At 33.2% G+C, this 13,213-nt stretch overlaps 1 protein-coding gene across 1 annotated transcript; it reads right to left on the bottom strand.

The window, feature by feature from the left end:
- Window positions 1–1,123: 1,123 nt before the first annotated feature.
- LOC125075902 (putative serine protease K12H4.7) lies at window positions 1,124–13,210 on the bottom strand. Its single transcript, XM_047687751.1, has 9 exons — window positions 12,889–13,210; window positions 12,449–12,636; window positions 10,862–11,097; window positions 10,531–10,666; window positions 9,578–9,725; window positions 9,295–9,454; window positions 8,946–9,078; window positions 6,264–6,433; window positions 1,124–6,143 (listed from the first exon to the last, which is right to left on the bottom strand). Exons 1-9 carry the CDS (start codon window positions 13,099–13,101, stop codon window positions 6,031–6,033), a joined length of 1,497 nt encoding a protein of 498 aa, XP_047543707.1. The 5' UTR covers window positions 13,102–13,210; the 3' UTR covers window positions 1,124–6,030.
- Between the last annotated feature and the right edge of the window lie 3 nt (window positions 13,211–13,213).

Genomic DNA, 13,213 nt, shown 5'->3' with positions numbered 1-13,213 from the left:
AGCGTGCTATGGAAAAGGCTATGCTCGGAGTATCTCTGAGGGATCGCATCAGAAATGAGGTAATCCGTCAGAGAACCAAAGTCATCGACATAGCCCACCGGATTAGTAAGCTGAAGTGGCAGTGGGCTGGCCATATTTGTCGTAGAACCGATAACCGTTGGGGAAAACGTGTTCTAGAGTGGAGACCGCGTCTCGGCAAACGTAGTGTAGGACGTCCTCAGATACGGTGGAGTGATGATTTGTGCAAGACGGCTGGCAGAAGCTGGATGCGAGTTGCCGAAGAAAGACCACAGTGCGTGCATTTGGAGAGGCTTATGTTCAGCAGTGGACAAATGCGGGCTGATGATGACGATCCGAGAATGAATTTCCCCGTCATGACGAGTATCTGTCAATGTTTATGTTACCAGATTAAAATTATAATATTATAATGTTTAATAGACAAAGTGATATATACCTACTCATCTGTAGTATACAGATAATAACAATTTATATAAAGTATTACATCCTACACATAGTAAGGGTATCGTACAAATAATATTCTTCCAAATCACTATAATTTCCGAAAATAACGTCTTTATATTATATTCACTATAATAGTTGGAGATACGGCCAAACGATAATAATAAGCTTCAAATACACTTATTTTCTTACTTAAGTTATATACACACTAGCGGGTCTCCAGCAAAACTTGTTTATTCAAAAGATTTCCTAGGACTTTCTCAACTTATGAGAGATTTTATTTTCGTTTCATTTTATAATAAACTGCAAGTCACTCATCTACATTTGGCGCCAAAATGAGGAATCATCTTTTAAATAAATGTCATAATATCAAATAGTATACATTAGTTCAGTTAGAATTTGAATTTGTTGAAAACAATTCACTTTATTTTTTTTATTCTTATACAGCCTACCGCTCTCCAACAGGCCAGTAACTTTTTTCCGCTCTCTATAATTAATTCTTTGTTAAATCATAGTAATTTTGTGAATTGCAATCAAGAATCGTCTTTATTTTTCTGTACACTACGGCTGGAGCTCTTCAAAATGAGACCGTACCCGATTTCTTATATGCAACTATCGTCCCAGTCTATTAATATATAAGATAAGATAAGAAATAAAACAACAGTTAATTCCTCTCTTTAATCGATAGGTTATATTACTTTTAAAGATAAAATGCTTTCACTCAAGTCTTTGAATTTAATGAGAAATCTTCGAATTTCTGTATGAAATTCTGTTTTGTTAGTTGGTTAAGTTATTTTCAAAGTCATGAGTGAAACCTTCGTACTTATTCACTAAGTCGGTTATAGACACTCAGATGTTAAATAGGAAAAATCGTTATACTAGATCTTATGATACAGAAATATAAAAGAAAATTAAATCTGAAGTACACATTAAATGATTTAGGAAAAACATTTTTATTTCAAAGAATATTTATAAAAACTTAGACTTAAAATTATTGAAATTTATAATTAATACAAGTATAAAAAGCAAGTAGGCCATGTCCAAAAGTTGTTTAAATTAATAAATTGGTGGAAACACTCCATGGTGAGGTCCAGAGTAAGGTGTTACAGATCTGTAGTTTCTTAATAGAAGAAGAAAGTACAGAATATCGATCATCGATATATTGCGATACATATTCGTATAATTAAATTATCCTAAGTCTCCACGCTGTGTTGTGTCGGGGGAATATGTCCGACCTGTGAACCAGTGAAACCAATTTTGTAATTTGATACTTTCATTTAATTCCTTTTTCCGGATATTAAATCCAACTTTCGGCTCGGGACGTATATAATTTAGCCTTCGTATTTCCCCTCATCGTTCGAAAAATCCAACGTATCAAAAGCTCGTGACATGACAATCAGAAAGAGCTCGCATCGGCTCGAATAGGTACTCAGACGTCATGTAGACGTATACGATTCAGGTCGACATTGAATATGAACTGCGAGCGCTCACAACAACGGAATCTTGTATAGGTTAACGCACCAAACAACGACAAACAGCATTGACCCTAAAAAATCCTCCTTCTAAAATCCAGCGACACCATCTCCTTTCGCGGACACAACACTAGCGTGGGCTGCCCCACCATTATACTATGAGATTATATATTCATATTTGTTTCAAAGTAGATATCTAAAGACTAATCGCTCTGTTACTTTGCTCACATTTCCCGATCCTTATTGTGTATGTGAATAAGAATATTACGTCCCTAGATTACTGTCGGTACGTAAGAGTATAACATCAGTACCAGCGGAACGTGTTATTGATATTCTTACAAAGTGGCGTAACTTAAGTAGACAACATATCATAAACATTTCAATCAAATAACATATTTCGAAACGTAACATATGTAACCAATGAATTTCATTTTTTATTTATTAAATCATAACACAAGCGATTAAACTTAGTGCGGGTGAGTTTTAAAAAGGATCAATCATCAATGTTGAAAATATTCTGTCGGATCGAACTTCAAATACAACTTAGGAACTTAATGTCAAGTTTCAATTGCTCGGACTGCTCAATAGTAAATACCAATACGTCTTTCTCGTCAAATCTTTGCTCAAATCTGCTACTTATAAACATCCATCCTCCGAAACAGCTACATGAAACTAGACATCTTACCGTTGAAATAAAATCATTCCACTTCGTTAGCCCTTTCGTCTCATTCTTAATATGTATTGAAACTGTTATTGACGATTTCGTACAGCATTCATATTTTACTAAAGTATGTATACTAATGAAAAATGATCTGAAGTTATTTAAAATCGTCTGTTCTTCCAGTTAGATGACGCCTGCGCACTGATAGTATTAAGTCAGACCATTATATAACTTCAAACCGCATCATAAAGTAATTAACTGATGATCACACGTACACGAACTCATCATTAAATTATCATAGAAAATGTAACTAACACTTGAACAAATGGTCGCTAATCGTAAGATAACTCAACGAAATCAATATTAAAATTAAAATTGACCAATTTGTGCTCTGTTACTCAATGGATCGCCGCAGTTAAACCTTGAGGCACTCATTATAACTGACAGTTGGGTAAGTCTCCGGGCCCTCTGGATGGTGAATCGCGACCGGCTGATGATATTTTCATAAACTACACTATAATAAACTAAGGCACGTACCCTAAACCACGCAACGTAATGAACTCTAAGTACTCCGGAGAACTACGAAACTGTCAACGGATCAGCTGCGAGATGTTAAACCTAGACTTTATCCACACATTGAGTAAAGAGCGATTATGCCGGTGGAAATGAAAAATACCATAAAGTCAAGTCCGGGGTATGTGTCACGGCCGGTGTCGGTCGGCTATCGACTAGTGCACGGAACTCGCATAGCATATCACAATATTCGCCATATCGCTTACTTGTAACGGTGTGCATTGTCTGTGTACAAACATCAATACGGATGCTATCTACTCATACATCGTTAAATAATAAATCTAATCTATCGTTTTCTCTTAAAAATAACGTCGTCATATAACTTTGCTAAACTCTACTAATCTGTCTGTACACATACAAAGCGCTCTAAAATAATATTTCCTTTTTAAGGCACATACTGTTCGACGTTGCTAATAATTTACTAACAAAACACGGCGCCGACATTTTTCGAAAATGAAGTGAAATCAAAATAAATATATAATTCGTTAATTTATTGAGCAGCGATGTAATATAATTTGAAAATAATCAAATGTCGCCGAAATAAAACGCGACGGCGTCGTGTTTAGATCTAAACCAACGAAAAACGTCATGAATTTATATAATATTGTTTGATTACAGAATACTTCGCTGACTTGTAAAAATACTCTCGTTGTGTATCACTCCAGATGTCAAGAGCGGAGTGTTAATCGATATTAAAAAAATAATCTATATTTATAAAGCGCGTCCAGTTTCCGAGATCGCCTCCAAATAGCCGTGAAAAGGTGTATTGGCCGGGTGGCCGAGGAGATCCTGAAACCTAACCGTGAGCACCATGAGGTAGTTTCTAGGTTGCTGTTATAATATATTGCGAATGACAAAAGTAATCCGAACAAAATACACACAACAGTTATTGCTTTTATAGAGGTCTATGAGTTTCGCTTTGTTCATACGATCCGAACTGAGGGCATACAACGGTCCGACGCAGCCGTCCGCGCTTCGATCAACAAACATTATTGGCAGCGTCGAGTCATTGTATGAATCCCTCTCTGTACCCGTCCTACCGCATATTTTTGTATTATTATGTATAAAAAACACGATTTGCCCATGACCGTTTGACCATTGCGACTGCCATGAATCATGAACAAACATCTCAAAAATACGACACATATATATCAGTAAATAATCGTGTATAAATGTATATCTGGCGAAAATTATGATAGTCCGTCCAATTATGTTAAATGTTAAACTATACCGAATTTCGGGAATCAGCTACTTCTCGACAATAAATTTGTCGTAATTAATAATTATTGCTAAGCGAGTTTTCTTTGAAGTCAGAAATATTAAATTGTAAATAAGGCAAAATTCCTTTGGTGAGTATCTTCGCATTTATATGTTTTCTTAATTAACGGGAGCAAGCACTTGTTTTTAATCGTCAAGTCCGGGAAGACAAGCGCCATGCTATTTACTCCAACTCGATTGGCCAAAGTAAATAACACAGACTCGTCAGTCGTCTCAATCGGTAAATTTAACGTCACATTTGGCGTCAATAAAACAGTTTCCGAACATCCAAGCTGTTAATATAAGGGCTTGACCGCGATCGTGTAAGAATAATAAAGTTGATCCGACAGACATTCTCAACTGCAGCAAACTTGCGCCGTCTGAACATCGCGATCCAAAACGCCATCACAACATCTAGTCCAATCAAGAGTATATATGCCATTCTCTGAAAATGTATTTCCAAGATCCTTCCCTAAGACATTTCCTCTGAAATGTGGCGAATAGCATTAACACGGATCGAAAGAATCAGAGAAAGTATGCTAATCTCTTTATTGTGTTGAATTTTCCCGTAAATGTCCAATTTTTGCAATTCTTTAGGTCCGATCTGAATGTGGTGTAAAGTGACTCTCAACCGTTTCTTTCGACTGTGAGAACGTAAGCATCTATATTCTATACTAATAATGTAATTGATTAGTTAAAACCGTCACCTGTATGACCGTTCCCATAATACCTTTAAATTCACACAGTCTGTAATTAATGACTATTGCCATAAATGCGCATCTACGTCGATCGGAGTTATATATGTTTTAGGAATGTGTATCGACATGGTATGTATTCATCCGCTAAACGTTTAATAATACAATACATTAAAATATAAATTAGGTAAGAGATATGTTCATAATAATTTGAAAAATAATTTAATTTATATTTAATTAAAATGGCACAAAGTCCATTGCTACAATTTAATTTTTTTCTTCGCCTAATCCTCATATATTATCTTCTGTATCCCGTCGATGTCAACTTTTCATTTAAAAATAATCCAACAGTTACCGTCCGCGTGTACCCTGCCTTTTACATTCTTATCTCGAATTATACTCTATACTCCTTAGCAAATTGGCGGGTACTAGTAATAAGACCCCACTTCTATAAATTGGCGGTTTACAAATTTGACATACAGACTGTCAACTCTGCGTCTAAGATGTCTGCTTTGAGAAGTTAGAGCATCCAACTTTTTCCCAATAAGGCAAAACTCTTCGTGATCGTGAACTTTACAGCGAGCCCAAACAGAAGATGTATATTCCTCGTGAACAAATACTACCGCACCCGAGTGCTCCGTGAAGCACTTTGGTGTACGATAGTCTCCGTCCCGCCCACCGAATACAAACGGCGAAACGTATTGTATTCGATATATGTAAATGCGCACTTATATCAGATCCATAAATATAATAACATCGAATATTAAATAAACATCGAAATAGATACATAAAATAAATTCGAAATCTGTCGTCGATAAAGTTGCCCTGAACGAAGACGTTACGTAAGATGATGTCGTAGACCCCACGTGACAAGGAGCTAACCTATTCTTCAGAGCCTCGTGATGCCAGAGCGTCAAGGAAGGTTCAGCCATAATTCGAGGTACTGACGAATTTCAGTCCGTGCTTCTACCAGTTGAGCAGAGTCAGAGGCGCTCGGAGGATACATGTTCGCACAGTGCGCCGTCCCTACAATATTTTTAATTAAATTTACATGAACGTATAAGATTAATCACAAAACCTTGCCAACAATAAAAATATGCTTTTTTGATATCATTTTAACTTATATAATCTAAAATGTACAATCACCTTTGATGAAGATGGCAGGCGCATCCTCTTCTTCTGTAGTCGTCATTCCGAGGGCGTGCCAGGGATCCACCGATCCATGAACATACGCGACTCGCTTCACACCTATGGTTAGACCACCGTAGCAGTTGTTCGTAGAGTCCGCGACCTCGCTAACGAAGCCGGCGTCAAATCTGAAAAAATATTTAACTTGAGCACAATCACGTATAGATTATAAAGCGAAATACTTAAATTTGAATTGTATTAAATTGCTGAATTCCTGGAAATAAAGTTAAAAGAAATACAAATGTACTTAAAAATGGAGTAATTTATATCGACATTTGAGAAAAACCAAAAAAAATTGTCAGTCAAATCAACGAAGACGCGCGCCACTATTTTCCGCAAGGGCAAGAACGGGGTGCGAGAAGCTCAACCCAAGCGTTAATCTCTAGTCGATCACAGCGGGATGTAAATGGCTAGTTAAACACACGTTGTGTTGATTGGATCGTCAGTAAAATAGCTCTAAATTTTTCTGATTTAAAAAATAAATAAAGATGATGTCCGAATGAAAATGATTTCACTGCATTGCTGACTAAATAGGAGTATTTATTGCATTAACGAAATACAATCAATCAAAACATTTGAACAAAGTCCATCATAGTGTAAATTTTTACAAAAAGTAAAGGAAGTTTTTTTTAAATATTGATAAACAAAAGGAATAATACAAATAATAAAATGCAAAATAACAATTGCTTAGCATTTCATACATATATTATATATATATATATATGTATGGATATAATATTGGGGTGTGGACAAGTGCGCATAAAACACCACGCTCGCAGATATTGATTTGCTTACGAAACAACTGCGCGCGCTTATACGTACAAAATAGTCTGTATTTAATTTATTCGTTAAGAAATAATTCGCATTTCATACAAAAATGAGTAAGCAAGGCTTATTTTCGCAAAAATTGTATAGTATTTAAAAAATTTTTTGCAACTTATCATTGAAAATATTATTTTTAAAGGTGATTTTTATAATATCACCATTATAATGAAAATTATATATCTTACATTTTTAATTTACTATACTAATTAAAGGATTTTTAAGACATTTGCAACGATAAAATGTATACCTTAACATATTGAAAGCTTCGCGATCTTCTTGAAGACTTGCATTTGTAGCTGAAGTACAACAGAGGATAACAGTGTAGGAGAATAAGAAAAAAAAACTTAATAGTTTTTAATAATGAAAATTTAAACTAACGAAAACACAACTCTGCCCGACGAATCAGCAAAGAAATCTAAATTAATAGTAAATAAATTGAAAAATGAAAAGATAAATGGAGGCCGAGGTTTCTTTTGAGGAACTTCGTCTACATTTTCATCATCGGGTTGAAGCAACGCCTCTGGAATCGTGGGCACAGGTGATCGCGACATTTTCGCGTCGCGGAGTTAGCTCTACTGCAGCGGTATATTGATACAGCTTTAGTGTGGCTACTGCGCATGTCGTTGAATATTGACTGCCTACATGACCCCTACATCACCTCTATGGGACAATAACTCGCACTTAAAGTGAACATGACATATCATATTTTATTTGTCGCTTAATTTTTTATTCCGTTGATACATCAGTAACTAACATTTATAGACATTTGGGTGATCAGCTCTCGCTCAGCCTATATCGTATTCCGTTTTAGCAACATTGTACAATATTTTAATAATTGTACACACAATATTGTAATTCTTATGCATTAATTTATAATACACATAATACTATCTGAATCTGCGGCTTTATCCGCGCGAAATTTATAAAACTTACATATAGAACTAAAACCGTCACCCCATAAAATGTAATAGCCTCGAGGAACAAATTAAAAAAGGTACTCAATGTATTTCAACGGTACTCAAACTATCTTCATAACAAATTATATCTAGGTTCAGCGGTTTAAGCGTGATAAGGAGACATTTACTTCTATATTTATAATATTAGTATATATGTTACTACTATGTTCTTTTGGTATGTACATATGTATGTCTTACTATTTTTAAATCTATATTTAAGTATAGCTTAACAATTTTAATTTAGATTTTTATTACTATTTATTAATTTATATTAAGTTTGTAAGCGAAACCATGATTAAATAAAAAATATATGTTTGTATGATTAATCGTCTGACGCATCACAATCAGACAGTTCATTGACTTCTGAATCATCTTGTAAACATGAGTGTCGATATAATGGACAACACAATATCGGTCCATGTCGTAAAATATATTTATTTTTTTATAAAAACTTAACTCGCATAAAATAGAATATATTTCATACATGAGCATCACTCACAGACTAATGCATGCCGATGATTTAACGTGGAAGAGAACTCCATCGCTAGTGTATAAAGTGTATACATAGTTTTCGTTTTTACATCATTATATTATGTTGTAAGATTCACTTTGTTATAATATACCTCCTTGATTTATTCGGATACGATGGTGGGAAATTGGGATTGTTGACAGCTGACGGTTGCCAAGGGTTGTTATTTAAAAAAGTACACGTACAGCCCACCTACATCCGACTTCGCCGCGTTTCCGAAAAATATACATTTGTACGTATTGTTTTTAATTTATTACTACATAATTTTAATTGATTAATATTCAATGCGAAGTATTACAGTAAACAGACAAATAATCAAAATTCACCTACTTCGGTCCAAATACATCTTGACATTGTTGAATGAAGAAACTGAGCGGGAAGAAATCACCAAACACTTCCACTTCACCTGACGACGTTTGGTAAAAACCGAATTCCGTACAGGTCTGGTACATCCACTGACGAGCTACAAAAACAAAAATTATGATTATATTCTATTCAATATTTTTTATTAAAGCAACTTTAATAATCCATAATAATCGTTATTGTATATAATATAGTATACAATTAGCCAAGTCGTAAAGAATTGGGTACCCCCTCCCTCCACTCCACAGGCAAACCCGCGGGCTAAAACTAGTAGATAATAATCATCAATCAATCAAGTTGAATAATTGATAGATACCTCCTTCTGATCCCCAAGTAACATTTCTTAGTTCTTCAATCATATTGTCGTAGCTGTAGTCCAAGCATGTTTGGTTTGATTTTTCTAATATTATGGAATTGAAAGCTGCCAGCTTACGATATGCTGGCTTACCACTTGGCTCTGTTATCATTTGGCACACCTACAAATGTTTATACAGGTTTGAGTCAAAATTAAATATACAGTTTACTTATTTACAAAGTTATTAAAATGAGAACATAATTAAAACATTGAATAATGAATGTTGTCACTGACAAGCAATTACCGTATTTATAGTTAAATTTTTATAACGCATATCAGCACTCATTCGATTATCTTCATTGTATTGAACGAGACCAGCGAAATCATCTGCGATGGAGTTATAAAAGTTCTTGATGTCATTTTTGGAAGCTTTAGAGAAAGGCTTGCAGACCCTGAATAATATTAGTGGATGAATCAATACTTAAAGCCATTGTTATGTATTTAGTATTTCGGTATACGGAACGTGTAAGTGAAGATTATTGACTTATGTATACAGGTGAATAAATATTTGTATTGTGTGAATCATTACTTGAAAAGTATATCATGATATCATAGATAAAAGGTGTTAGGACATATTAAAAAAAAATATATGAAATGACAATTATATGTCATAGTTACATATGGGATGGTAAAATCCTGCAGACCATGGTCTTAATATATAAAAAATACAAGACATTTTTTAGTAAATTGTATCTTTCATATGATATGATATAAATGTACTATAAATTTTATTACAAGACATTCCAACAGCGGGAGGAGAAAAGATGAACCTGATATTTAGACTCATTTGATTTGCTAATTTTTCTTGTTAATTCTTATTAGCTCATCGGCAAGTGGAGTTGTTTTTATTTGAACCACTTTTACTCTTTCAATTACATCCTATAATTGAGTACATGTTTCGCATTTTCTGAGACAGTTTTTAACATTTGATTCATATATCTTTCTGCTACGTTAAAATGTTTTTCAATAATGAGCATAGCTTATTCTATAATTATATTCCCGAAGTTCCGATTATGCACGTAGGTCACTGACTTAGTAAGCTGCAACGAGTTAACAACATAGGTGTTACCACTTTCACAGTCAATGAGGCCAAACCTTAGGCCCAAATGAAGTCTCAAGTTAACTCTTGCAGAATTTACTCCTCCCGCCGCTGAGATCAGCTATAGTCTGATATGAATAATATTCTACCATTATTACCTAAATTCCTTTTCAACAGTTTCTGGATCTGTTTTCATCATAGATTTAATCTGTTGATGAGCTAGTTTTAACTGTGTAACACATTCTTCACCACCAGTTTTTTCTCTTAATGCATTCACAACAACCTGATAATATTCTGCAAAAAGCGAAACAGTGTTATACAATAAGCAAATGTCTCATGCAAAACATTTTTTTTCTATCACTCTACAATATAATTTAATAGCCTTATCACAGACTATATAAACTCAATCAATCAATTATTTATTAGCATATATTTGACAAAAAACTTAGTTTAAGATAATGAGCATATAATATTCATTTATTTACTTACCCATGAAATTAACTTTTGCAAGCAATGGTCCACTGGAAGATATACAGGCATGAACTAAATGTGGGTACTTGAGCCGCAACCAAGCTGCCAAGGAACCTGGGTAGGATCCACCAAATGCAACCCATTTCACTTGTTTATTGAACTTATACTTATCATTCATTTTGTTTATAAAATATGCTAGGTCTGCAAGTGCCTGCTGTGAAGAGAGGTACTGCAAATTTTTTGTGCTGATGTCCCTGAAATAATTCAAACCAAATTCAATTAATCCTAAACTTAATAATAATTATTAAAATAAAAAAATGACACAATTATTAAATCATTACATTATTTATGTTAAGTAATGGCAACCATTTTATAGAACATATAATCTAATGTTTATGAAACTTTTTTTAAATCTATACTCATTATTAAGACTAAATGTTTTTGTTATTGTAGTAACTTAGAATTATTGAAGTAAAGATAATGGTATATTTTATACAACTACTGTAAAGAAATTGTAACCTTGGGTCATCTTTAATAATTTTACAAGTTGTAAATAACCCCCCCTGCTCTAATAACAGTACACTACCATATTTAATACCAAATACCTCTAAGACTTGAAGCAATTTGCAAGATGTAAGTGTGTGCATAACAAAGAAGTTTAGATATAAATTCTTTAAAGTAAAAGTTTTGTAAGATATATCTTCATAAATTAAATTTAATACAATAAAGTTAAAAAAAAATTATGTTTTATATTTATATGACCTGTATAACCTTCATAATACATATTATGTTGATATAAACCAATAATTTAAAGAAATTTCTATCACTGGGGTTATTCAGCCGATAAGAAATAACGCAAACAATTTTATCTGAACTATGTATTTTATAACAGGACATAAACGGTTCAATTATTATTTATCTAATAACCACAATTATTATGCGTATGTCGAATTGAAATATTACACAAAGAACTTTATGTATGCATGTGGATTGTGGTTGCAATAGCAAACAAGAAATCAACAAGATTTAAAAAAAGAGTCTCCATTCAACAAGTCAGCCATTTAGCACTAAGAGTATAATTTTTTTTTTTACAGTGAAAGTTACAATTTTATAAACAAACCAAATATTTATACTAGCTGTTTTCCTGTTCACCTGCTTTCTTGTTCATTAAGGATAAGGTTCATAAGGATCTATGTATTTTGAAAACTAAATAGCCTATGCTGATGATATGTTGATTAGTCAAAGTCTTATACCAATATGGTCAGTAGTTTTAGTTTTAGTTCACATTTGGATTCCACATGGCTTTGTTCAATCTCAGGGCTGGAACTCCCGACTGTGATACCTTATTGCTATATGCTAATGCTAACTAACACTAAAATAAACTTAATAAATGCCAGACAGGCCAAAAATCTAAATATTTATTATAGAAACCAAACATAAATAGCTTAAACTGACCTTTGATGCTTTCATACTTTTAAATTTGTTTGAAAAATTAAGTTAAAGTTGTTAATATATTCTATAAAATCATCCTATAACAACATTCAAAGTAAATATTAAAAAAAAGGGTGCGGAAAGTTGATTTTTTTTAAAGATTTTGATACTTACGTAGTAGGGTGACTTTCTCCATAATAGCGATGCTCTAATTGTATACACATTGCTTTAAAAATTTTGGCATATTCTATCCAAGCACCTTTCACCATCCATCTTGCATCAGCTGGACCTTCTCCGCCAATCATAAGAAAAACTGGTCCAGGATTATTGAAATCATAAAAGCTTTCATTAACAAAATATCGCTGAAATGAAAAACATTCACATTGGTATTGATTACATTACAAAATAATCAAACAGTTTCAAAAATACTATACTAACAATATTCTTCCAGAGTCAAAAGTAAGTAAAAAATAAAGCAATAATTTAATTAAACAACAATAATATCATTATTATATTATTGGGTATAGTTACTTCCCTTATATATTTTTTAATATACAAAATTGTAATAATTATTCTTTTTAATAAACCACAATAACAACATTTGACAAACTTACTTGTTTCCATATTCTTGTGTCTGTCGCAGAAAAATGATCTAGTTTTTGTTTAAACCATTGTTTAGGAGGTAAATCATGAATTTTCTGATTTTCGCCTCCAGCCGGTGCTCCTAAGTTACCACCTTTACTTCGACCAAGTCGAAATTGTTTTCCGCATTGTATTAAAGTTATTAATGTAAAAATTAGCAAAATAGTATAAAAGTATTGGGACATTTTTTAATAGCATACGTAAAGTTACCAAAAATGATATAAAATAAACTAAACAGACAGAAGAAAAAATTAACTAAACAATGAAGAGCAAAGCGTAAAATGATTGACCATGACC

The sequence above is a fragment of the Vanessa atalanta genome, chromosome Z, assembly GCF_905147765.1.
Source record: "Vanessa atalanta chromosome Z, ilVanAtal1.2, whole genome shotgun sequence".
Lineage (NCBI taxonomy): Eukaryota > Metazoa > Arthropoda > Insecta > Lepidoptera > Nymphalidae > Vanessa > Vanessa atalanta.
Note: the sequence above shows the minus strand (reverse complement) of the source record. Positions and strands in the feature narration are given on the sequence as shown.